Source organism: Myotis daubentonii, chromosome 7 (genome assembly GCF_963259705.1).
Source record: "Myotis daubentonii chromosome 7, mMyoDau2.1, whole genome shotgun sequence".
NCBI classification, from domain to species: Eukaryota; Metazoa; Chordata; class Mammalia; order Chiroptera; family Vespertilionidae; genus Myotis; species Myotis daubentonii.
The window spans coordinates 7,149,943-7,174,666 of record NC_081846.1 but is presented as its reverse complement, the minus strand read 5'-3'; the positions used below and the strand labels follow the sequence as shown (position 1 = coordinate 7,174,666).

Sequence of the window (24,724 nt, the reverse complement as noted above, 5' to 3'; positions counted from 1 at the left end):
CAAACTGCACTTAAAAACTCCAGCATTGGCACAATATGGAGAAGCCCACGAGTAAGCAGCAGCAGGGGCAAGAGGTGGGAAATGACTGAAGCAGTGGTTACAAATAGCTGCAGGAAGCTAAAACTATCAGCAGGATGTGCCCCAAAGTTAGCACAGGTTAGACTAGTCACTACCTTGGTCGGTGGCCTCCGTGTAATTGGGTTCAGATTCTACATGGCAATACAGTTTCTTCCAGTTAAGAGTTCTTGGCCTGCACCAATCTTGGTGACCAGTCTATTCGTTTTTCAAAATGCTGTCGTAGACCTGATAGAGGTACTGAGAGGCTTCTGGAGCCCTACACTTCAGCGACTGTATAATTGCGGTTTCCTGGCTGGATACGTAGCTCAGCCAAGATCCACATGCCATTAATGAGCTTCAGAGATTGGTACACCATGGTCTTACCCTTCCACATTCTGCTTGGCATAGTATAAATGCTGTTTTGCAACTTGCTGGAAACAGCATTAAAGTGCCATTCCTTCATCTGAAACTAAAGATCATTTTTATTGGCAATAATTACTCCATTTTGCCGTCTTCTACAAAAAAGCACATTGAGTGGGATAAGGCAGCTGAAGTAGGAGACATCGATGTTTTTCACAGGTTATTTAGCGGTTCTATTTTCATGACTGCACTCAAGGTGTTGAGAGGGAGAAGTTATGCCTGTTAAACTGGATTGCAAAGTCTATCATGTTGGCAAAGTATTATTGGTGAAGTTCATTTCCATATAGATGTATCCTGCTGATGAGTAAATGTTCCGGAAATCTCCAAGCCTTTAACCTTGACTGCAGGCAGCCAGACAGCCTTAGGAGCCACATACCCATCATGTGCCATACCTATCCCTGTAGAGAGTTCAAATCGATCATGCAGACCACTGCTGACCACAGCAGGAGTAGGTGAAGGAGCAGAGGTTGCACACACGGATGATGGGATGAAGGACTGTCCACTGCTGGACTTCCTCCCTTGCCTCCCACCAAGGTCACTGCCAGGAGATCCACTGCTTCCATTTGCATGGAGGACACCTATGGCACATTGACTGGGGGACCAAGGTCAAGGTTTAAAAGGCCCCTCAGGTCACCTTGAGAAGAGAATAACCCGAGGCTGTTCAGGGTGGTGGCGGTGGTGGTGCCAACAGGGCTGCTACCTGCATCAGTGCTTCTGTGATGCACTGACAGGTGTTTGCAATGGAGTCCATGACTTCCTTCCACAAGAGCATTGGGAGGCTTGTAGTACACAGAGGCCAAAGAACCAATGTGGCGGATTAGCTCACTCAGCAAAGTTGGCTCAATGAGATCTGACTTCTCAGAGGTCGGTGCCTTCTCAGATAAGACTGCTTCCGTGGCTGTGACAGTCCATAGAGAGAAGCCTCCAAAAAATACAGTCCTATCTCAGAGGTCATGATTATCAGAATCCTGTGTTGCCAAACTCAAGACCTGCAGTACCAGCTCCTGTGTTTCTTATGGTTTCATTCGCATTGTCAGTGCTTTCAGCATATTCTCTCACAATCCAGATCTTAGCGGCTTGAGCATCTGGCTCATCCGAGTGTAAATGCCCACACAGTGGCCATGATGGTTTCATACTTGTTAGGGTATTTGTGGAAGATGTCCCTGATAACAATAATCGACGACTCTTGGACCACATAATCTGCTTTGGTCTGGATGAGATCAAGCAATGTGATGACACAAAGTTCTGCAGATTGCTCCACCTTGATGGCATACCATCCAATGGCCTGCACAACTTTGCACAAAGAACAAAGTCAGCATCCACCTCTGTGATATATTCCTTCAGTTCTGCCAGAACCTGAGCAGTATTGGCTTGGGACGCCAAACGATCCATGATGTCCAGTTTCTCTAGTTTAAAATAGATGGGACCATTATATTTCACAAAGACGGATTCCCTGCTTCAAGATTCCAGGTCCTTTCTGGGCAATTGGGTTGATGGTCCTCAGGGCGAGTACTGCACCTCTGGCCCCCCAGACAGCAAAGTGGCAAGTTGGAGGGGCCAACTTCTTCAGCAGCATATTGTACTAGTGAGAGACCTTGGGTAACGACTCCACATCTCATTAGGACTTTGACTGCTGAAAGCACTGCTGAGTTGGCATGACATGGTCGGGGAATTGCCACTCTCAGATGCTCTGAGTCTCCCTGTCATCTTTAGGGTTGTAATTGGATAGGCAGCCCAGAATAAAAATCAGGGCCCATTCAGGTCATGGAATTATTCAATTAATATAGATAGAAATGTGGAAATAAGTAGTAGAAGAAACAACTCAGTGAATGTGGCCACTTGTGAAGAAATGAAGTGGGATAGAAGTGGGGGAGAGGGAGAAGGTAATGTTGGAGCCCTTTTTTATTTACTCTTTAACCACTATTTGACTTTTAAAACTAGTACTGTAATAAAAATAAAAATTAGCTTCATAAGTGCAAAGAACACTAGGTTGAGTCATTGCCAGTCAATATGTATCAAAAAAAAATGGAAACAACATTGGGGGAAGGGGGAGGAATGACATTTATATAAGAAAGTCAATTTCAAAGTAAAAAACATTAAACAAGATACAGAAGGCCTGCTTATTGTGATAAAGGAGTAAATCTATAATGAATAAACAAGTCTAATGTAACATCAAAAAATGTAAAATTAAAAACTGTTAGAAATACCAGGAGAAAAAAAACAACTGGGAGACTTTAATATCATGACTTTATGATTTGAATAAATAAGACCAAAAAAATATTATATATAATACATATTGAATTTTGTACCTTGCAAAGGGAAAACTATTTCTTTTCTAGCATCCATAGACCATTTCCAAAAGTTTATCATATTTTAGTCACAAATCTCTCTAAATTCAGTAAATTATACTGACTGCGTTCTCTGACTATAATGAGTGTTACAAAAAGAGCATTGTGCAAGGCAGAAGTATTGAAAGACTAACTCCCTGGCAGTCAAGGTTGCCTAGTGAAGTGGCAGTAAGTGGGTTGATACAGCCTAGATCAGCAGTCGCCAACCTTTCGTACCTCACAGACCGGACCACCAGTTGGCAACCGCTGGCCTAGATGATAGTACCATGCTTTCCCCAATATGGTAACCACAAACTACATAAGGCTACTTCATTTTCATTTTAGAGTAATTAAAATCAAGTGGAATTTAAAATTCAGTTCCCCAAATACAACTAGCCACATTTCAATTGCTAAATAGTTCCATGAGGCTAGTGGCTACCATATTTGATAGTACAGATCTAGAACCTTTCCATCAAGATGGGAAGTTCTATCAGACAGTACTGCTGTAGAGATCCTGGAATAAATGTGGGAATTTTTGAACCTATTCAAAATCTAAAACATGTATGCAGCAGCTTGATTCCCTAAATTAGTAACTGGCCTGTGCCCAAAATACCCAAAAGCTAGTACCAACGAGGTTGTTTCTTTGACTCAAACTAATCTTAACACACAAAAACATCAGGATGATACAGATAGATGGGATTACTCTTTATAATAGAGCATAGATATCTATATGCCTGTCCTACCAGTGCCAACTTTTAAAGGGTACATTTTGGGTTTGGGGCAACTTTATAAATGGCCTGCCAAACTCTCTTCCCTTAAAATCATGTTTTTTAAAACCACTTGATGTCTTCAAAAATAGAAGGAATGTTATAACTCAACTTGTTTCTTTGTTGACCTGTTCCTTATTTTATACTAGATGCCTGATGCACGAAATTTGTGCATGGGTAGGGTCCCTAGGCCTGGCCAGCGATCAGGGCCAATCTGTGGGGCAACTGGCAGGGCTATGGAGGGGGCAGCCACTGGCACCCGCCTTTGCTGGCCTGGAGCCTGCAGGCTGGGGGCAGTTCCTGTGTTGTGTGTCTGCCCTCTGGTGGTCAGTGCGCGTCATAGCAATCAGTTGTTCCGCCATTTGGTCGATTTGAATATTAGGCTTTTATTATATAGGATACTAAACATTTATACTGTCACACTAGAAAAGAGATAGTCTAAAATAGATTGTAAGTAGAGAGACATGCCTAGACTCTGGATGTCACAAGAAAGATTTAAGTTATAAATTAAGATTGACTTTGGAAGCCAATAAAAACCCCTTCGAGATGGCCTGGTACCTTGCTTATTCACATGGTTCATGGCAGTCTTTTCCTAGGAGACAGCAAAGAAAGAACCTCAAGACATTTTGGGAACCCCCCAGAACTTGAGGAATTCACCCAAATCTATAGGTATTTCAGGCAAACGATGATAGCTATGTGGTTTGGCTTCTTTGCCCTGAGAGGCTAATTAAAGTTCAATCTGGAGCTTCCTTATGAGATTCCAGAAAAGTAGATTTAAGAGAGCCTTTATGATCAATTATTATTCTTGTTTTATGCAAATAAATCTAAATGGAAACTGGACTTAATGAAGTAAATAATCTTGATTTGGCTATCTTTGATAAAAAAAAAAATTAGGGTGATTTTAGGGGGGAAAATTATGTTTCAATAGAATCTAGCCCTGACTGTATAAATAAATAAAAAATAGTATCTATAATACACAGTTGTGGAGATTAGCCTCTAGTTAAAGTTTTATTTTTCACCTGCAAACTAAATTGGATCATTTTTTTTCTAGTATTCTTCCAAAGTGATGTTTCATTTTCCCCCATCCTTTGACTTGGAATTATTGAGAACTAAAATTTTCTTTCTGAGCTTTGCACTTGCAAATTACAGCCAAAGGACCTGAGACAGCTCAAAGTTAAACAATCTTAATGACCGATGTTATGTAAACCATGCAGAATTTAATCACCAGAAATATCCAAACTGCAGATAAGGAAGATCAGATTGTCACTGCTTGCTTTCATTCCAGCGAAAGAAACTATCCTTACATCTAAAAATCTTCTGGACTGACAAGTCTTACAGAATCAAAACCTTTTATAATTTGCTGTGATCATTAACCTTTGTTTTCCTTCTGTTTTCATAGGCATACCTCTTATTCAATAGCTGACTGCTTGTTTACACAATATAGTCTCACTTTGGGAGCCCATCTGCATCTTGGCCTCCTGAAATGAGACTTAACAATTTAACTGAACTGACTTATTTTTAGGACTGCAGTAATTGAGTCAATGAAATATGAAGCAGTCTGCTAACTTCACTTCTGGAATGATACAATTCCATAATAAGATGATGAATGATGCTTCAGGGATTCTGGCCTACCCCCTGTTTTGGAAGAATCAGCTAACAGCCTCTCTGTTCCAGGCTCAAATCCCATTCCCTTGTTTTCCGTAGATCAGAGAGACCTCCATACCCTATGTAGGCCAGGTCCACAGCTCTTGTCAGCAGGAAGCAGTCACTGAAGACATCATCATTTATCATCACGCCTAAAAGATTTTAGAGATAGAAGTCCCTGAGTGGGAAATGAGACAGGCTAGTAAGACGTGACAAGTAGAATAGGGAAACAGTTAAATGGCCAAGCAGTTTACAGCCAGCTAGTGAACACAAAATCTTATCTTCCCTAACCAAGGACACTTAAGAGTAAATAGTTTAGACTCCTCCCCAACCAGAGGATAAATAGCTTAAATCACCCCACTTAGGGAGACAGCAGAAGTCAAATTAGTGCCATGTGCCAACCACACCCAAGGATAGATGCGAAATTAAGGGAATAAATCTCATTTTGGCACATCTGCATAAAACGGATGAATATCCTATTGAGATTCTCCCCTAAACTCTCAGCCTTTAAAAACTTTCAAACACTCCACCTCCTATAGGTCCAGATTCTCTTAATGATCCTGATGCTTTGGAAATTATGTTAATCTCTTGGTACATGAGTGGCTATCCTACTGGTTACTATATGAGTTTAAAACAAAAAAGGAAGGTGCTCACATAAAAAAAAAAAAAAAAAACAGCCCTGGAGAGTTTAGCTCAGTGGATAGAGCATCGGTCTGTGTACTGAAGGGTCCCAGGTTCGATATTGGTCAAGGGCATATGCCTGGGTTTTGGACTCAGTCCCCAGTAGGGGGCGTGCAGGAAGGAGGCAGCCAATCGATAATTCTCATCATTGATGTTTCTCTCCCTTCCTCTCTGAAATCAAAACATGTATTTTTAAAAAACTCTCAAACGAAGGTCCCAGGGTGTGCTCTCCCTGCAGAGAGCACACCTGCGCCTTTCCCTTCCCCTTTTTCCCCAACAGGCATGTATCTCCTAAATTCTAAGGGACCCCACAAGGCTCACAACCAAGGGAGCAATGGACAATGGCAGCTTGTTCCAGACTAAGTCCTGAACCTGTCTCCAAGGCCCCCTTTGCTCTGACTTAGCCCGAGCAGTCCCACCTGGGCTCTCTCCTGGTGCTTCTTCTATCTTAAGCTCTTCTGTCAGTCCCCAGCTTTAATAGATAGATAGATAGATAGATAGATAGATAGATAGATAGATAGATAGATAGATAGATAGATAGATAAATAGATTTCAAGCTCTCAGAGAGCAGTGAGCAAGCCTCCCCTGAGTTCTGGCCCCTCCAAATATCTAGCCTCTCACTTGATGATACACTAATAGAATTAATGGCATGCGTTCTGCTAGTATTCACTAAATGTTCATTGATGTCCTGCATTCGCCTACTCTAACTTATACTTATCGCCTCCCATGCATTCTTTCTGATCCATATTTTCTTTCTCTTTACTTAACAGACAGTGTGGAGCATTCATTATTAAGACAAATGGGCAGCTCTAGTCCAGCTCAACTGATTTCTTGTCCAGTGATCCTTGCGTGGCCAAGACCCAGCTTCAACCAACCGGCTAGAAGCTGCCCATTGTGAAACTTAGGGTTAGTTAATCCTCGCCATATTTATTCCACTATAAACTGTCTAAATTTGATGAATTTGCTTTTTCAGCTGTTTTACAAAATTATTTAGGTAGATGTGGCATGTTGGTTTTTTTAATGTGTTAATCTAATGTTGTGACATTTTCTACATATTTTATCCATTCCATAAATAATAACCACAATGAGAATAGTGAGATGTCTTTCATTTTTCTCTGCTTTGCGTTATTCTCAACCTTTTACAAGTTATGTTGCATATTTGTTGCTATCTATTTTAATATTTAGGATAAGAGTCATAGCTAATTGTAATAGAATTTTAATACTTTAATGCTTTTAGCACATATTTAATCTTAATGATTCAGTTCTGCTTTGCTATTTGGTCATTTAATAAGCTTTTGTCTAATTTTTTTTTTTTTGTTACTGCTACTCTTTAATTTTTTTCTGCCATGGTCTTCAAAATTTGCATAGTATTTATACTTTTTGATAACATTTTCCAAATATTAGAAATACCATCAACATGATCAGTATTCTTGCCTTTTCATGTGATTATTATGACTATATTAAAATTGTTCTCTAACATTTGAGATAATGCTGCAGCCTTCCTATAACAGAAGCCATTTGGTCTCAAATTTTATATAATATGGATCACCTAATAGAATTGTTCTGATAAAAGGAGGACTCACCTCTGACATAACATTGGCTAATATTCCACTGTATTTTATTGTTCTTGGGATGCTTTAATACTTTTACCTTTTCTTCTTGTATGTTACCAATATATTCAATTATATATGTTATTCTTTTTTAATGTTATTCTTAAAGGACAGTTGTTTTTGTAAAGAGCAAAACTATTTTTACATCAAAGGAAAACTTTAAATTCTGATTCTAAAACCAAGTCTTATAAAATTGGGAAATAGGTAGGGAGGAAAAGCCATTGTTCAAAAATTACAGAGCAAATCACAGTGTTATCACTAAAATTTCTGTACTAGTATAAAAAAAAAAACCTTCTTACATACATTTGCAGTTCTTTCACTGACTTCCTAATTTAGAACAGAAGGGGTAAGTCCATAAGTATTGGTATTACCCTAGTAAATCTCTCTCTTCCATCCCCAAATGTCTTCCGTGCTCAGCAGCAGCAACAGAAATAACAGGACCTAGACCCCCAAGTTGTTCCTGGTGAGCCAAATAGGATGTTTCTTTTGAAACTATAATGAACATGTTTGTCAAATTGTTTCATGAGACCAATAGGCCATATGAACATATACTAGCATATAAAGATTCTATATACGTTCATTATTTTCAGTTTTTAGAAATGTAAATAGACTAAATTCCACAATGAAATTTCAAAAATTTTTGATTTTGTAAGTAAAAATTATTAACCACTGATATTAGATCTTCTTTTAATAGCAATATCCTGAGAGCACTTAATCCACTTACTTGCTTCTTGAAAGTAACTTTCTAACTCGTCACCTTTGCTTACATTTTGCATACCCATTACAGAGAATTTAGCTTTCCTTATTTTTTTCTAAATGTTGAATTGTTTGGGGAAAATATCCAAAATTTATTCTAACGATCATTTCTTCATAAAAATCATCTAGTTCATCTACTTTTTTTTATTAAACATCCTTCAAACTAAACATCTTCATACACTAGGTTAAGGGTATAGTTTTCACTGACATGATTTAATCTCAGATCATGCAGTTCCAAGAGAATCTTGTATCTATTGTTAGTAAAGTACAGTTAGTTATAGTAAGACAAGCTTGTATCAGGGTATGTCTGAATAGGGTCGTGTGTAAGAATGTAACTACATCTTTTCTCAGGGGAGACTTGCCAAGTTCCAATATGAATATTAGTACCTGAAATATGAGTATTTGGATTCAGAGTTAGGAGTCCTTATTCTCCAACACATATTTCTTGAATCTCACTCACACCTTCACTGATAAACAGCAGACAGACTAGATATGATTTTCTTTATAGAAATCAAGGCTACTTACCTATAGACAGATTCCTTTGGTGTTTATCAATCATAGCAAGTTCTGCTTTGACTGCTGCTCCTTATAGTAGTCAGAAAGTTCTTTACTTTGCTGGTCTCTGCTCCAAGTTCTTCTTGCAGAAATTATATATTTACCATTCAAATCAGGATACTTGAGACTGAAATGGGGCACCAAAAATAATTAAACTAATTCTTGAAATATATACTATTGACCAACAAAGAAGTTTATCTTATTAATAAACCTATAAAATCATTCTATTCAAAGACTATTTTTAAAAAATGAAACTCTAATAATACTATAGGCAGAAACCTATACTGTACCAGGAAAATTAATAGGTTACCCTATTAATATATTACAAAATGAATGTAACATTATACTGAGATTAAAAATATATATATATATAGTCTAGAAGGGATTAAGCCATAAGAGATAGGCCCAAACTCCTCTATTACTTCAACCCTTGAAACATTATGGTTTCTGTTTTAGCCACTGATACAGCTATATAAATAGAGTTATATTTAGATATAAGCCTGTTTCCCTATGTTATAAACATAAAATCATAGAATCATATACTTAAGAACTACAGAGTCTACAACTGGGAAATAGTATTAAGATACTAGTCAATATATTGATAACAACCCTGTAACTAAATTTGCTATATAATTACTAGGTAGTTCTAAAGAAAAGTTTTGGTTAAGTTATTGAAGATTGTTTAGAGCCCATGATAATATTCCCAATAAAAATTGTATTAACTTTGTTGATGATGATAATCTGTTATAAACGCATACTTGGAATATCACATTTTTGCTTACTATATTATTCCAAGTTAAAAATAATACCTTATGTTTATTAGCAACCTTATAATTTATGAGCACTTCATATACATTATCTCATTTTATCCACTTAATATTTTTGTGAGATAATCAGGCAGATTTTTATGAGAGAAGTAAGACTTAGAAAAGTTAAGAGAGTTGCCCACGATGACATAGCTATTAAGTGGTAAAACCAAAAACCTCTAATTACTAATTGTCACCTGTAAGGAGCCAAGGGAATGGAGAGGCTGAGAGGGAAAGATTTTAAAGAACACAGCACTTTTCAGAAATAATTCTTGTCTCATCCAAGAGTTATCTTTTGTTGGATCACTAAAATTAAATCTAATACAAATTAAATCTTAGACACAAATAAAATGTGTATTCTAATCCCTTAAGCATCTGGAAGATTGAATCAGAAATTATTTCAATTGTAAAATAAAGTATGATAATTCTAAAATAAGCAAATTGTGATAAACATGAATCTGTTTAATCATGCTTTTATCAAATTACCTAAGTATGAACAGTTTCCTAACCAAAATAGAAATAGAATTATCCTAGAATTTAGTTATACAACTCAGTATTCTGGGAAATATAAGAAGGAAGACAAGTTAAGAAAGACCTTCTAAATTATCCAGAAAAACATTAATCCCTCTGATAGCAAAAGATAGCTACAGGTGGTGCCATCTACCCTTTATATTTTGGGAACATGGCACATTTCCACATTTTTTAAAGCATAAAGTCCACCAAGAAAAACAAATGAACATTTGGTTGCTTTTCTTCTTTCCATTTTTCTTGCTAATAACTGCAATGTAGGTATTTATCAGTTTTTGTATAAACCTTCCATGTAGGGTTTGCTATTTGGGGGAAAGATTATTATAATTGAGGAGTTTTTTAACATCCTAATGACAAGTACCAAATTCATGCCACCTTTTATACTGACAAAATGTGTGTGGTTTTAAGATGAGTGGCTTAATAACAGAATTGCCTACTGAAGTCTCCTGAGCTCAAAAATTGCAACAGTGCCCAAGGTTAAAGATAGCCTCGTGTCATTGGAGTGAATTTTCTCATAACACTCATCTGATAATTATCTTTATTTTACAGTAATTCATAAATGTTTCTTTTCTGGTTAGAAGATTGTTTTGGAACTTCACAAAGTATCCTGAAGTGATGTGAATAAACTCTGTATAATTGCACTATTTAAAACATTTTTAACCTTAGAGGCATCAAAGTCTGGTAGTTCATTAAAATTCACCCGTTGTTTTTATGAATTACTCCTGACAGTTACCTACCCTAGCATTGGCAAGTTGCTTCATTGACTGTTAGTAGGCACGCTCAGAGTCTTGGTAAATCAATAGATGTCAAATGTGCCCAAATCGTGGAAAGTACAATGGTGTATTGTTAGACATCCCTTTTTACAGAAATTTTGCTTTTTATTTTGGACAGTTTAGTTCATTTCCATTAATTATATAGAGGTTGCTAGTTTTTAGAACTACCAGAACATTTGGTATTAAATTTCTGTTGTCAGATTCAGGCTGGGCAATTGATTTGGCCAACATGCTTCTTCCAAAGTTCTATTCAACTTTATGAAATAAACTCAGGCTCCATGATGCTTGCATTTTTCTTGAATAACAACATTCAAACTCAAATCATTTAAAGCAGGCAGGGCAAATGATGAGATTTTCAGGCAAAATAATTTGGCTAAACACTGATGCTCTGAAGTAGGCATTAGTCAAAATGTATAATTTTCCTACTCAAGTGTCTTGAGCAAAGCCATATCTCCAGCAATCCTTACACTCAGCCATCGATCAAATAAAAATCACTTCTTGGACCAGGGTATTCATTGGATGTTTTACTTAACAATAGGATAAAATATTACTCTGTTAATAGGAAAGTTCATTAATAAATCCCTGATTTTCTCTGCATAGTTGCTTTCTCAACCCTAGGATCTGACTCTAATTTTGTATATCACTAACTACATAAATCTTCTTTTTAACAAATCTTTATTAAAGTTCAGAGATAACACAAAAGAGGCATAGCCTAATAATTGAGGAATACTATTAGATATGACTCTTCTCAGGTCCCTTTTAGTGAGTCTGTTTATCGCCTTAGAATGCCTCCCCATCCAACAGCAGGTCATTTCCTAACGCACATCTAGCCTCTCAAAATCCAGGCCCACTTCATATTACTATTAAAATCTTTCCCTGAAGTAATTATAAAATAAGACCCATTTAAAATGCATTAAATCCTAATTTCCTTTAACTCTCTAGTAGGATCCAAGGTTGCATTCTGTGAGAAGCAGCTTTTCTCAACTTTCATCTGTAGGTTTGAAGTCTCAATATTCTCGAAGCCCACACTTTCTTCCTAGAAAAGATTTCAGAGCAAAGGATTCAATTCTTACTCCACCTTCCTCTATTGACTCTGTTAAGTAGAGTCTTGGATAACTATTTTATCCAATAATAGAAAACAACCAGCCCCATATTTGGTTTGGTAACAATATGAGGTTTTGGATATGCTTACGGTTAAATATTTTTGCCTTTTTTGGGAAGTAAATTAAGGAAATCTTAGTAGGAGAACATTGGAAGTGCGGGATAAAATTGTGGTTTCCTTTATTATTTCACACACACTTAAGTAACATAGATTTGCAATCTGTAACAAGAACAAACAATATGTATAAAACAATGATATTGATAAAGTTTAAAAAATTCAGTCATTATCTGGCTACTTTATCAACATGAAAATGTCAAAAACAACTACTTAAAAACATCTTTGGTGTTTGGGTTTTTTACTTTTATTCCAGATGTTTCATATATGTAAACACAGTCATGGCATATACAGAATATACATAGCAACAGGCCATTTCTTGTAATATGGAGAATTTAACAGGCCATTTGTTGTCATATGGAAAATTCAAATAATATGTGAAAGATTCTAGCTTCTACATTATTTTGGTTTCACTGTATTTAGGTTAATGTATGTTTTACCTATATTAAATGTTTTTTATAAACTCTAGGTTTACATTAGAAACTTTGCTAGACATTAATACATTTAAAAATAATTTGTATATATAACATATGCAAATCTGTCATAATATGACCATTTATTTTATACCAGTTACTATGGACAAAGTTGACACTATTCTTAACTAAAAGATATCTCCATGTCTATTTTGGCCCTCTTTTGTCATTCACACAAGAAGTATAAGGGTCCTTATAGCATCCTAGCAAGTAGAAGTATTCGCTGCATATATCATGTCAAATTCAACACATATTTCTCCCTTAAACACAGTGACACTGTCAGTAATCCTTTTTAGCTTCTATTCAGGTCTTAGTTTGTGAGATTATTTTATTCAGGCTAATTCCAACTATTTGTAAGAAGTTCTCAATTAAAATAATACACTTACTATCCTAATGTCTATGCCAAAGGAAAAATGAAAATAAAGTCAGCAACAACCCTGTTTACCAATAGATTTTATGCCTGTGCTCTAGCTGTGTTTTGCCTTTAGAGAATGACTTGTTTAAAACTGTTGAGTTCAGACTTACCTACCTTCACATGTTGAATATTTAAAAAACATCTACCTCTACAAATGTATCAATGATGAGATTTGACAACTTGATTGAACTTGGCTAGTGCCCTTCTCACTACCCTTGATGTTAAACATTAAGTTTTCACCATTTCCTTTGTTTTTCTGTCTGAGATCAGGTTGAGTGTCAAATTTCTATGCTTAGGTACAGACAGTTACACATTTATACTGGTTTTTGTGCCCCAGAACGGATAGCTCCACTGTTAGATGGTCCCCATGAATTATGGGAAAAGGAAGAAGTGCTATCTACAGACTCCCCTTAGGCTAGAAAACTAATTTAATGGTATCAGTTACATCAAAAACGTTTTATTTAAAATTTGTTATGAATTAACTACTTTCTAGAGGTTGACTTAATGTGGACATTTTAATAAGAAAAAACTTTCTACTTTGAAGATCAATTATTAACTAACAATTTTTTATAGTAGGTCAGACAATATTATAATGAATGTTAAAAATATTTTGTTATGTCTAACAAAAAATACTCCTTCCAACCCTAAAATGGAGTAAAAATCCAACCATCAGCTTTCATACAATTAACCATACATATTTCCAATACTTCATTTTATTTTACTACTTACAATTTTCTTCTGTAATATCAAAATGGGCTTCTTACACATTGTAAATTGATTTACTTAAATGCATTCCAGTAATGAGTTATAAATGAAACTAAACTCAGGACTAAAAAGTTTTGCTTTCTAACAATGTAGGGAGTTCCCATAAAATAAGTTTTATAGAAAGTTAAATATAAAGTTAGTCCAGTAATTTCAGTTTACCAGAATTGAAGATTCTTTGCTTTATAAAAGCCTTCATAAATTCATTTTCTTAGTGATTTTTGAAGATAATAAAAAAATGTCATATATTATTTATAATATATATATCAGTGTGATTTTATTAACAAGAAATTGACGGCCATGCAAAAAAATACTGAAAAAGTGCCCATTGTGACTTGCTAACTATGGGACTGTGTAGCTTGAATTTAGAGTTCTGATGAAATCATTTAAAACATAGAATAAAGATATAGGTGTTCTTGGTCTTCCAAGTTAACAAGAACTTTTGATACATTTTCTAAAACACAATATAGATGATAGCTAAGTTTTATATAAACATAGATTTTATACTTCATTAAGGTATAGCCCATGGCTTTAATAGCTACCTTTCATAAAACATGTAAAATATGACAGAGTGTTCTCTATGCAATTCACAATAAAGTCTCTAATTTGGGGAAGTTAGAATATGTTTTGATTGTCATATATATAAGATGATATTTTGCCAGGAATTATCCAGTATGTGTCATTTTAGCTAATGGGGTGGTTTATGCTTTGGTAATAACTGGAGTCAGAAGGTGTTTAATCTGGTTTCTGCAGGCTTGTTAGGAAAGATGTCACAAGAATATAGTAATAAATGTTCAGTAAATTCATAGAACTTAAATTGTTAGTAAATAGAGGAGTCTTTTAGTAAGTTCATTTGTATTAAAACTGTATGTATGAAATGAAAAAGTTTCAGTGTTTGTAACCTCTAATAAAATTCTCTGGCCTTGTTCCTATAATAGTTAATTCAAATAAAACTTTTGAATATTGGTGTTTCCATGTATAGAGATAAATGTGTATTTTAAGTATCAAATATTAAAATGTTATTTCAAAATACTTAGCTTCATGGATATGATAATATACTTTCACTTAGAGGAGAACTGTTGGAGCCAAGAATTTGGGACACTGTTCTGAAAATAAGAAACAAAATAATCTTAAGGAAAAATAAAAATAGAAACTATAGTTATTAACATTTTTTAAAATTTACACCAGCACATATAAGTAGGCTTAAAATAATAAAAGAAACTATTGAAAGCAAAAGAGAAGTATATTTTATGGTAAAAGTAGTGATTTTTTTCTAAGTTTCTATTTTGGCAGTCATGTTTCAGAATCTAGCTATCAAGAACTAAGTCTTCATTTTGAAACAATCATTGATATATTTCAGTTAAGGATTCTTAAGTAGACTTTTCATCCTTAGGTCTTGGACCTGATTATGCTACTTCCTCCCCACAATACAATGCCTTCAGTACGTCCTCACTGATTGGTGTGGTTTTGATGCTGCGGATGGTGCTGAAGCTCTGGCATGGAGACAAGCTGCATAACCTTAGCCACGTCTGTTACTTAATCTCTCTGTGCCTCAGTTTTTCAGTTAAACAGAAAGACTACTTCACAAAATTAATGGGGAGAGTGAGTGAGAGAGCACAAATAAGGAACATAGAACTTCCAGTCTCTCCCTTCACCTTCGCTTATTCCTGAAACAATTTTTAAAAATGGCAAAGTATGGCCAGGAGTGTCCCCTTTTTAATCCTTAGGGAGGATTTACTGAAGAGGTATTATATTTGCTGACATTTCTATTCAAAAAGTAAGTTATTTTCACAGAGACATGCATGGAAAAAGTCAAAGTCTTGATCACAAAACCTTTTCTGCTATAAAACTTTTATTGTTCACAGCAGTGATCCCCTTGGTAGTGAGCATTAGGCTGCGGTGTTAACATCTAGGGTGAGTTATCTTTCCTTTCTCGTTGCACGGTTTCTCTGAACTCATGAAAGGCAGTTTTTTGTTGGTTTTTTTGCAGACGAACATTTATCATTTTCAATTTTAGCTTTGGGTTTTTACATTTTGAGGCTATGTTATTAGGTCATACAAGTTCATAATTCTTATAACTTGTTGGTGTTACTCCTTTTATATTCTCATTTTATCTTTAGTAACAATTTTCCCTTCAATATAGATTGTCTACTATTAATATTATACCAGCTTTCCTTTGGTTAACATATGCCTCGTGTTTCTTCATGTCATGTCTTCTGTTATGTTTAAGTATATACTTTTTAACTACACGTAGCTAACTTTTTACATTTAAGCTTGAACATTGCTGCTGTCTTTTGACAGGTTCATCCTATGATGCTTTGTTTTATTACAATTACAAATATATTCGTATTTATTTCTACCATCTTATAGGCTTTCTCTTACCAAATTTTTCATTTTTCTTTGCTCTTTTTTTCTCCTGTGTTCTATTGGATTGAGTTTTAACATTACATATGGCTTGAAAGAAATACATTCTACTTGTATTTTAATGATTAACCTAAAATGTATAACACACTTGTGAATTTTATATTTTTTAACATAGAGCTTTTAATCAATAGACACTTCTAGACTAGTTCAAAGGAAGCCAAAGTACTGAAACGATCTTAATGTGTTCCAATGTAAAAGATATTACCCTTTAAAAAATATCTTAATCAGGAAAAAAATTGGTCATATTTTTATTGAATGTATTGAATAGAACTATGATCCAATCTATAACAACCATAAATTAGCTTTTGAGGGCTTATCTTCATGTTAAATTCACAGACCAGTGATTATCAGTTAACGGGGGGACATGCACAAGGTGTATCTTTAGGAGTGGACTAGCATAAGGAGGTCAGCACCATTTCACCATACCGTACGCTAAGAAAAGTGGCATCGTCCATTTCCACAGGTATTCCCAAAGCTGTCCTTCCAGTTTACCCAGTGAGTCTTCCAGGCCTCCTGCAGACATTTCATCCCAAAATCCTTAATGACTTGAAGGCAGGGCTCCCCTACCCTTGGAGCTAGAATTTTCTTGCAGATGGCACACTTGGTTTCCTGAAACATTCTGACATCGTATATCATCTTGTTCTTAGTGAGGAAGTGTGGACTTTAAAATCCATGGTGAGTTAAACTGTGTTGTACACCAAATGGAAGTTAAATTCACCTTCGGTAAAGATTCAAAGGGGCTGAACCTCCCAATAACTATTCCTGGGAAGAAGCACAGTACAGAGTATATCATTTCTAGTTGTCAAAGCACTGAAAGATCTTCTTGGCAGATAGCTCTTCCCAATTCCCCTTCCTTATCATGAAAATATAAGTAAAACCAATTGCCTTCATAGGATTTTAAGCAGGTATTTTAAATGTGGTCAATGATTCCTATGAGATGGCTTCTTTAATTCAGAGGATCTCTACTGGGTTAACCGGGACGACCTGAACTCGAAGGAAGAGCCTATTCATCTCCAGATGGGTGAGTGCCATAGAGGAAAGCAGCGCAGGCTGGGCTCCTTTGTTCCTTTGTCTCAGAAAAGAATGACACTCTTCCTAAAAAGGTAAAATCCCCACTAATTAACCTGAATTAACTTAGTTCTGGCCCTTCCAGCAATATTAACCTTAAATTTGGTGTGTTACTATTGAGAAAAGTTAACCAATCCTACCCCAACTTTCTGTTAGAGGAAGGGGCAGGACTAACAGTGTTGTGCTGAAATTACGTATTTGATAGTTCTGCAAGAGGCTTTTTTCTAGAACTGATTCCCCTAACCTGTGCTCTTGGTTACCCTAATCTGTGCCCTAGCTCCCCCCAAGCTCTCTGAACTAGTAAACCTTGCTGCAAAAACAGACACATGGCTGTCAGTATGGCCACACCCTTTCAGGTCCACTGATATTATTTACTCTAGCACAGCACCCCAGACCTCACCAACAAGAATAGTTATTCCAGCAAGAACAGTTAGGCACCAGGAGGTCACTGGCTGTATTCCCAGTCAGGGCACATGTCACTGGTGTGCAAAGGCAGCTGATCAGTGGTCCTCTCTCATTCATGTTTTTCTCCCTTCCTCTCTAAAAAGTCAATAAAAACATATAAAAAAAGGAAAAGGACAGTTGTTCTGTAACTCTGGGGCATTGCCTCCAGGAGGCAATTATAGATTAGACAGCAGCTTTATGGACCAAACCTTAGTCGAGAGGCATGGCCTCCCCAATCACTCAAGGTTGCACTAATGCAGGCCAACACTGCAACTCTGCTCAATAGGAGACCGTCCGTCCCTCCATAATGCCCAAGGAGGAATCTGTTGAATGCTTGGTACTGCCTGTTACTTTATGATCATAAGATATCCAGTTTGGAGCCCCACAACCTGACCAACTACTGGCTTTACTTTGGTTTTAGAACTTCCCACATCTAAAGAGCTACGTTCCATTCACAGGTACAGCTGCAAAAACAAGAAACTGGCCTTTGCCTCAGGGCCCATATTTCAGCCTAGGCCTTCCTGAGTACTTTATCAACTTAACAGGAAGGTTTTCAGGCTCTTCTCAGCCCCTATAGTCACACAGGTCCTTAAGAAAAACAAGGCCTACTTCCAGAATAACAGATCTCGGTGAAATCAGAGATTGTATCTATTTTGTTCCTGCCTGTTCTTTTTTATAAATGTATTTTTATTGATTTCAGAGAGGAAGGGAGGAGAGAGAAAAGACAGAATCATTGATTGGCTGCCTCCTGCACATGCTCTGACTGGGAATCAACCCATGACCTTCTGGTTCATAGGTCGATGCTCAACAACTGAGCCACGCCAGCTGAGCATGTCTATTCCTGTCTATTCCTAACCTCTGTATAGCCACAGGTCTCCTGGCTTCAGAGGTGCCTAATCTATGAATTCACTTGTGGAATAGCCCTCTAATATTGAATGGTGCCACTTAACATATACTGTCCATTGCCCACAACTTCCTGCATGACTTCATAGACAGGAATGTAGTCTACCAAGTTGATAGCCTGTTATCACTGTAACGGACATCCCATGAACACCTGATCAGTGCTCTGTCATACCCTCCTGCAACACTGTCTCCAAAAATAACCTACAATGAAAATCTGAGCCTCAGGAGTATTATTTGGGAGAAACTTCTGGTCAGGGGAGCCAAAGATGCCAGATAAGCTGTTAGCAGTTCTGGAGTAGGGGGATTCTTAGAGATCTACAAGTTTATCATCTTCTCCCAGGTGATTAGGATGCCCTCTCCTGGAAATGCTATGTCCTCCAGTTAAGTTTTACCTATCCATCACCTGCCATTCTTAAAGTGCTGGATCAAACTGAATACATCCAGTACCCAAAGGCTATCTGCTTTACCTCCTACAGAAAATCAAAGTGGTTCATCTCCCATATCACACCTTTCATTCACAGTATCTTGTCTTTTGTAATACCCTCTTCTCTGAATCCCCTATTTTTTGTGCCCTCCAGTAGCACAGATATTCTGGTAGCCAGTTAAAATGCCTGCACAAGTGACAGACTGCACAAAAGGAACTCCATTAACACCCAGCAAGCAAAGAGCCAGTGTATGGACCAGTACTAGGCCACAGGAAAGCTCAGTCAAGTGGAAGACACTGTCTCTCCATTCGTGATGGGAACTGGAAGACTGTTCACGGGACACTGCAAAGGCAGAGGTTATCATCCCACTGGTTGTAGGTCTGTTTTCCTTCACCATGTAAACATACCCCATGTCTTTCCCTACTGTGCTCCGTCCAGCCGTAGGAGATAATACTCAATCCTAGGCCCCCGTAATCTGCCCTACGAATCCCAGCAGGTAACGAATACATCATATGGGAAGTCCAGGTCTGCAGGAACATTTGTCAAAACCATCCTTCCACTTTAGAATACCTTCAAGCATTCTTTTTTAAGTAATGTTCCCAAGCAAACAACCTCGCAATGGAAACTGGAGCTAAACAGAAGCACACAGAATAAATCTGGGGAACTAGCAACCTAGTAAGTTACTTCATAATGAGCCCTCTCTGCTTGCTACCATGCTTAGAATGGATATTTCAAGGCAAGTTCTCAACTGTGGCCTGGCTGTCCAATCAATCACCTATCAGATACAATGCTGGCTCACTGTGTTGTAGTCCTTATATAACTGATACCTTAACATCTTTTCTGTGTTGTTATGGGGCCTTGGAGAGCTCCTTAAATCCAGTTTGAGTTTCTTGGAGCATTGATCATTCCTCCCTTCACCACCACCTTCAACAAATGCAACAATATGAATCTGAATAAGGTACTTAGAAACTTTTAAACTTTAATAACAAGTTAAAAGAGCGTAAGAAATAATCAGTAAAAACTACTTAAAAGTAAATGTATTAACATTTATAGTAACTATTGTACAATTTCTGTATTGTGTTATCAATGCTGATTGACCAAAAGAAATCATATAAGGTAAATTATGTGTGTGAATAACAAAATGATGGCTAAAAAATATAAAGAAAATACTGCCCTTTTGAACAACTTAAGATTTTTTAAATCATACCTCTAATTTACTGTTATTAAAGTTTAAAATTTTAACATACCAAGTACCTCAAGAGAGCTTTACAATTTATCATAGTCCAAACAAACTTGATATATTTACTTATTAGCATAGTAAATGTTTAATTAGGCTAAATGTCCTTTTTCAGTAGTCTGAAGAAAGCTGAGGATTCTGATATTTTTTATGGCTTTCTGTAAAACAGCAGTGGTTGCAGTTATCCCTCATTTTAAGAAAAGCAATAAAAATTTTCTTAAATTCTGCAAAATTAGAAAGCAGAAAACAAATTTCTTCTAGACTCTGAACCTCCATCTTAATTCCACATGTGAGACTAGAGCCATCTACTGGTTGGAGTGTAGTGTTACAAAGCACAACTATTGGACTGCTAATATTAATCATTAGTCATGATTTTAAGAACCGAAAATATAAACATCTAGTCTAGGACACTGAATTTTTAAAGGTTAATAAAAGAATCTCTTTTTAACAGGAGACTCAACATATGTAACAAAATAGGGCTTAAAGCTGAGGTAGAGACCTCCAATCCCAACTCCCGATTCCCGGGGCAGAGGCTGGCAGCCAATGGAAAACAAGCCATGAGAGGTAGTCCGGGTAAATAACCTAACTGGTTTGGAAGGAGGCACCAGAAGAACGAATGGTCCCAGCAGAGCTGCCTCTTACCCATCTTTCCCTAGAGACGTCGTAGAGACACTGGCATACAAAGGGCAGTGGTTAGTGAGTGAGCAGAGAAAACAAGAGTCAGGGCTGGGCACCTGAAACGTTTTAAACCTCTTTTCACAGGGACATCGCTTATGTGCTCATTTGGTGCAACACTTAACATTAATATAACTTTCCTGAAAATGCAAAACAACACACTTGCTCTTTTTACCACAAGCCAGAAACCGTAAGAACTGAGTTTCTAGGTCCTATGGGCTTTCACCAGCCAGGCCCTGGACTGGTCCAGTCGTGGAAACAGGAGCCCAGTTTCAGGTCCCAGCCGCCTCCCTTCAAAAGGGCAAGGATGTCCGTAGAATCGAGGCAAGAAAGTGAGCTCTCCAAGACCCCTCTCTGTGGCAGAGACCCCCAACCTGGACAGCAGCTTGTCAGCCAGGGTTGGGGTGACAGGCTGGAGCAGAGTCCCGAAGACCCGCAAACATTCCAAGGCCACGTGAAGCACCGTGCCCAGCCAGGGGGCGTCCACGGGGCTCTCCCAACTCAGCTTCCACGGCGCGTGCCTTTGGACAAAGCCATTGGTCTGCCGGACACAGCTGGACACTGCCTCCAGGGCCTTGTAGATCTGGAAGTTCGCGTAGTGGTCTGCCACCTGCCTGGGCAACGTGGCCACTGCGCTCACCAGAGCGTAGTCTTCCGGCCCAGCGCGAGCCGCTGGCCCCGCCAAGCCGGGCTCACTGGGAAAGCAGGGGGCGCAGAAGGCCGGGTAGGTCCCCGAAGGGTTTATTCTCTGGGCAGTGCATCGGTTCAGGAGGCCGCCCAACGCGTCTGCCAGCTCGGAGTCGAGCAGCTTCACCACCTTTTCCTCATAGTAATCGCAGTCCCAGGTGGGGACGCCCTGGCGGAGGAGGAAGTAGCGGAAGCCATCCACAGTATAGCGGTCCAGGCAAGCTCTGGGATCCACGACGTTGCCCAAGCTCTTGGACATCTTTTGGCCACAGACTGTCCAGTGGGAGTGGACATAGATGCGGTGTGGCGGGCTCAGGCCGGCCCCCAAGAGGAAGGCGGGCCAATAGATGGCATGGAACTTGAGGATATCCTTGCCTATGACATGAGAGGTGGTGGGCCACCAGGCCTCGAACTCAGCACTGGGGTAGCCGAGGACGGTCAGGTAGTTGACCAAGGCGTCCAGCCACACGTAGATGGTCTGCGAGTCGTCCCCGGGCACCGGAATGCCCCAGTGCAAGTGGCTACTCTTGCGAGAGACCGACAGGTCCGGCAGGTCCTCCTCCAGCCACTGGAGGACCGTATGCTGGAAGGGCTCGGGGGTGATGGCCTGAGGGTGGTCCTGCAGCCAGCGCTGCAGCGGCTCCCGGAACTGCGAGAGCCTGAAGATGTAGTTCTCTTCCTGGGTCCAGGAGACGGGCTGCCCGCTCTCGACGGACACCGGACCCGGGTTCCCCGACGGGCCGGGCTGCCGGCTGACCTTGGCCTCGGGCAGGAAGCACTCGTCGGAGGCGCAGTACCACCCTTCGTAGAGCCCCTTGTAGAGCAGCCCCCGCGCCTGCAGCGCCGCCCAGAAGTGCTGCACGGCCCGCCGGTGCCGCGCCTCCGTGGTGCGGATGAAGTCGGTGGACGAGACGCCCGCCTCGCGGAAGAGCCGCTGGAACTGGGCCGAGACGCGGTCGCACAGCTCGGTCGGGGCCAGGCCCGCCGCGGCGGCCGCCTGCTGGATCTTCAGGCCGTGCTCGTCCGTCCCGGTGGAGAAGCGCGTGGCGGCGGCGGCGCCGGGACCCCGCAGGCGGCGGTGGCGGCACAGCGCGTCCGCCAGCAGCGCCGAGTACAGGTGCCCGATGTGCGGCGCCGCGTTCACGTAGAAGATGGGGGTCGTGAAGCAGGCGCGCGCCTCGGGGGCCTCGTCGCGGGCGCCTCGGGGGCCGGAGCTGCAGAGGCGGGGGCGGGAGGGCGCCGGGAGCGGGAGCCCGCGGGCCACGGCGCGGCCGAGCGGCCGAGCGGCCCAAACCCGCAGCGGGATCATGGTGCTCAACGGCCCGGCCGGCGGAGGCGCGCAGCTGCACGTGGGAGGCGCGCATGCGCAGCCGGGCCGCCGCCGCTTCCGAGCCCGCCCCCCGTCGCCCAGGCCACGCCCACCCCGCGCCCCGCACGGGACCGTCCCGCGGGCGCTCAGCCTCGGACCCGCCGCAGCGGGAAAGGGGCCTGGCTCGGAGGGCTGAGCGGAGGCTCTGAGAGCGGTAAACCTGCCTTTCCATAACCGCCTGTCTGCCCGGCTGGGCTTAAGCTCATATTCACGGTCTGGCTTCCTCTCTGGGCCGAGCTCACGTGGGCAGGAACTTGGTATTTGGGCATTTCTCAAGCCGGCCAGCGGCTGGCACATCGCGGGACAGAGCCTGCCCTACACGCGGGCCTGGTCACCGCAGGACCCGAAGCACATAAATTTCCCCTCCGATCCTGGGGGACACGTCTGGAAGGAGGGGGGGAGGAAGGAGGGAAGGAAAATAGTCACCCGGAGCGCCTGAGGGCGGGGCAAGAACTGGAAGGGAAAGGAAATCTGTAAGCTCGCTCAGTATTCGCTGAATCGGCGGTTCTCAACCTGTGGGTCGCCAACCTGTGGGTCGCGACCCCTTTGGGGGTAGAACGACCCTTTCACAGGGGTCGTCTAAGACCATCGGAAAACACATATATAATTACATATTGTTTTTGTGATTAATCACTATGCTTTAATTATGTTCAATTTGTAACAATGAAAATACATCCTGCATATCAGATATTTACATGACGATTCATAACAGAAGAAAATTACAGTTATGAAGTAGCAACGAAAATAATCTTATGGTTGGGGGTCACCACAACATGAGGAACTGTATTAAAGGGTCGCGGCGTTCGGAAGGTTGAGAACCACTGCGCGGCTGAATCAACAGAAAAGGTAGATTTGAAATGTGCAAGTCTTTGCCAACAATTATTTAGGTCCAGGGAGAGGGAAGGTCATACGTGGTCACTGCACATAAGGAAGAATCAGTCTTCCAGTTTGTTTCACAAAGTGGTTATAGTAATTTTCTTCAATGGTCCTGGGGCTCCTAGAGCAGTTTTCCCCTTTGCTTTCATTAACGGAACCCCAGCTCTGTTGGAGGGGAGGCTTCAGGAGCCAGAATTGGATTAATTAAACTTGTTTCAGGCATGCTCTCATCTTAGGTCTGTGACTAGCCATCTTTTTTTTCTCTCTCTCATTTAAATACTATAGTCATTTAGCAATAAAATGGAATAGGACACCTGTGAACCTGCACTAACCTAAGAACTAAGAACTGGAAGTGGCTCTCTTACTCAAAGTCACTAATTATCGGAGAGGTGCAAATCAAAACAAAAATAGCAATGTGATACCATCTCACACCTGTCAGGATGGCTATCATCAACAAACGACAAATGCTGGCAAGGATGCGGAGAAAAAAGGAACCCTCGTGCACTGCTGGTGGGAATGCAGACTGGTGCAGCCACTGTGGAGAACAGTATGGAGTTTCCTCAAAAAGTTAAAAATGGAACTTCCATTTGACCCAGTAAACCCACTTCTAGGAATATAGCCCAAGAAACCAGAAACACCAATCAGAAAGGATATATGCACCCCTATGTTCATATCAGCACAATTTACAACAGCTAAGATTTGGAAACAGCCTAAGTGCCCATCAGCAGATGAATGGATTAAAAAACGGTGGTACATCTACACGATGGAATACTATGCTGCTGTAAAAAAGAAGGAACTCTTACCATTTGCAACAGCATGGATGGAC

At 39.9% G+C, this 24,724-nt stretch overlaps 1 protein-coding gene and 1 pseudogene across 1 annotated transcript; both read right to left on the bottom strand.

The window, feature by feature from the left end:
• Positions 1–273: 273 nt before the first annotated feature.
• On the bottom strand, positions 274–2,239 carry LOC132238788 (AP-1 complex subunit beta-1-like; annotated as a pseudogene).
• Positions 2,240–12,364: 10,125 nt separating this feature from the next.
• MARS2 (methionyl-tRNA synthetase 2, mitochondrial) lies at positions 12,365–23,010 on the bottom strand. The gene has a single exon (XM_059702627.1). The coding sequence runs from the start codon at positions 22,960–22,962 to the stop codon at positions 21,172–21,174; it is 1,791 nt and encodes a 596-aa protein (XP_059558610.1). The 5' UTR covers positions 22,963–23,010; the 3' UTR covers positions 12,365–21,171.
• Positions 23,011–24,724: the final 1,714 nt, after the last annotated feature.

Excerpts from the sequence above, each read along its gene's own strand:
- MARS2 (XM_059702627.1), bottom strand. The coding sequence starts at position 22,962 with ATGATCCCGCTGCGGGTTTGGGCCGCTCGGCCGCTCGGCCGCGCCGTG.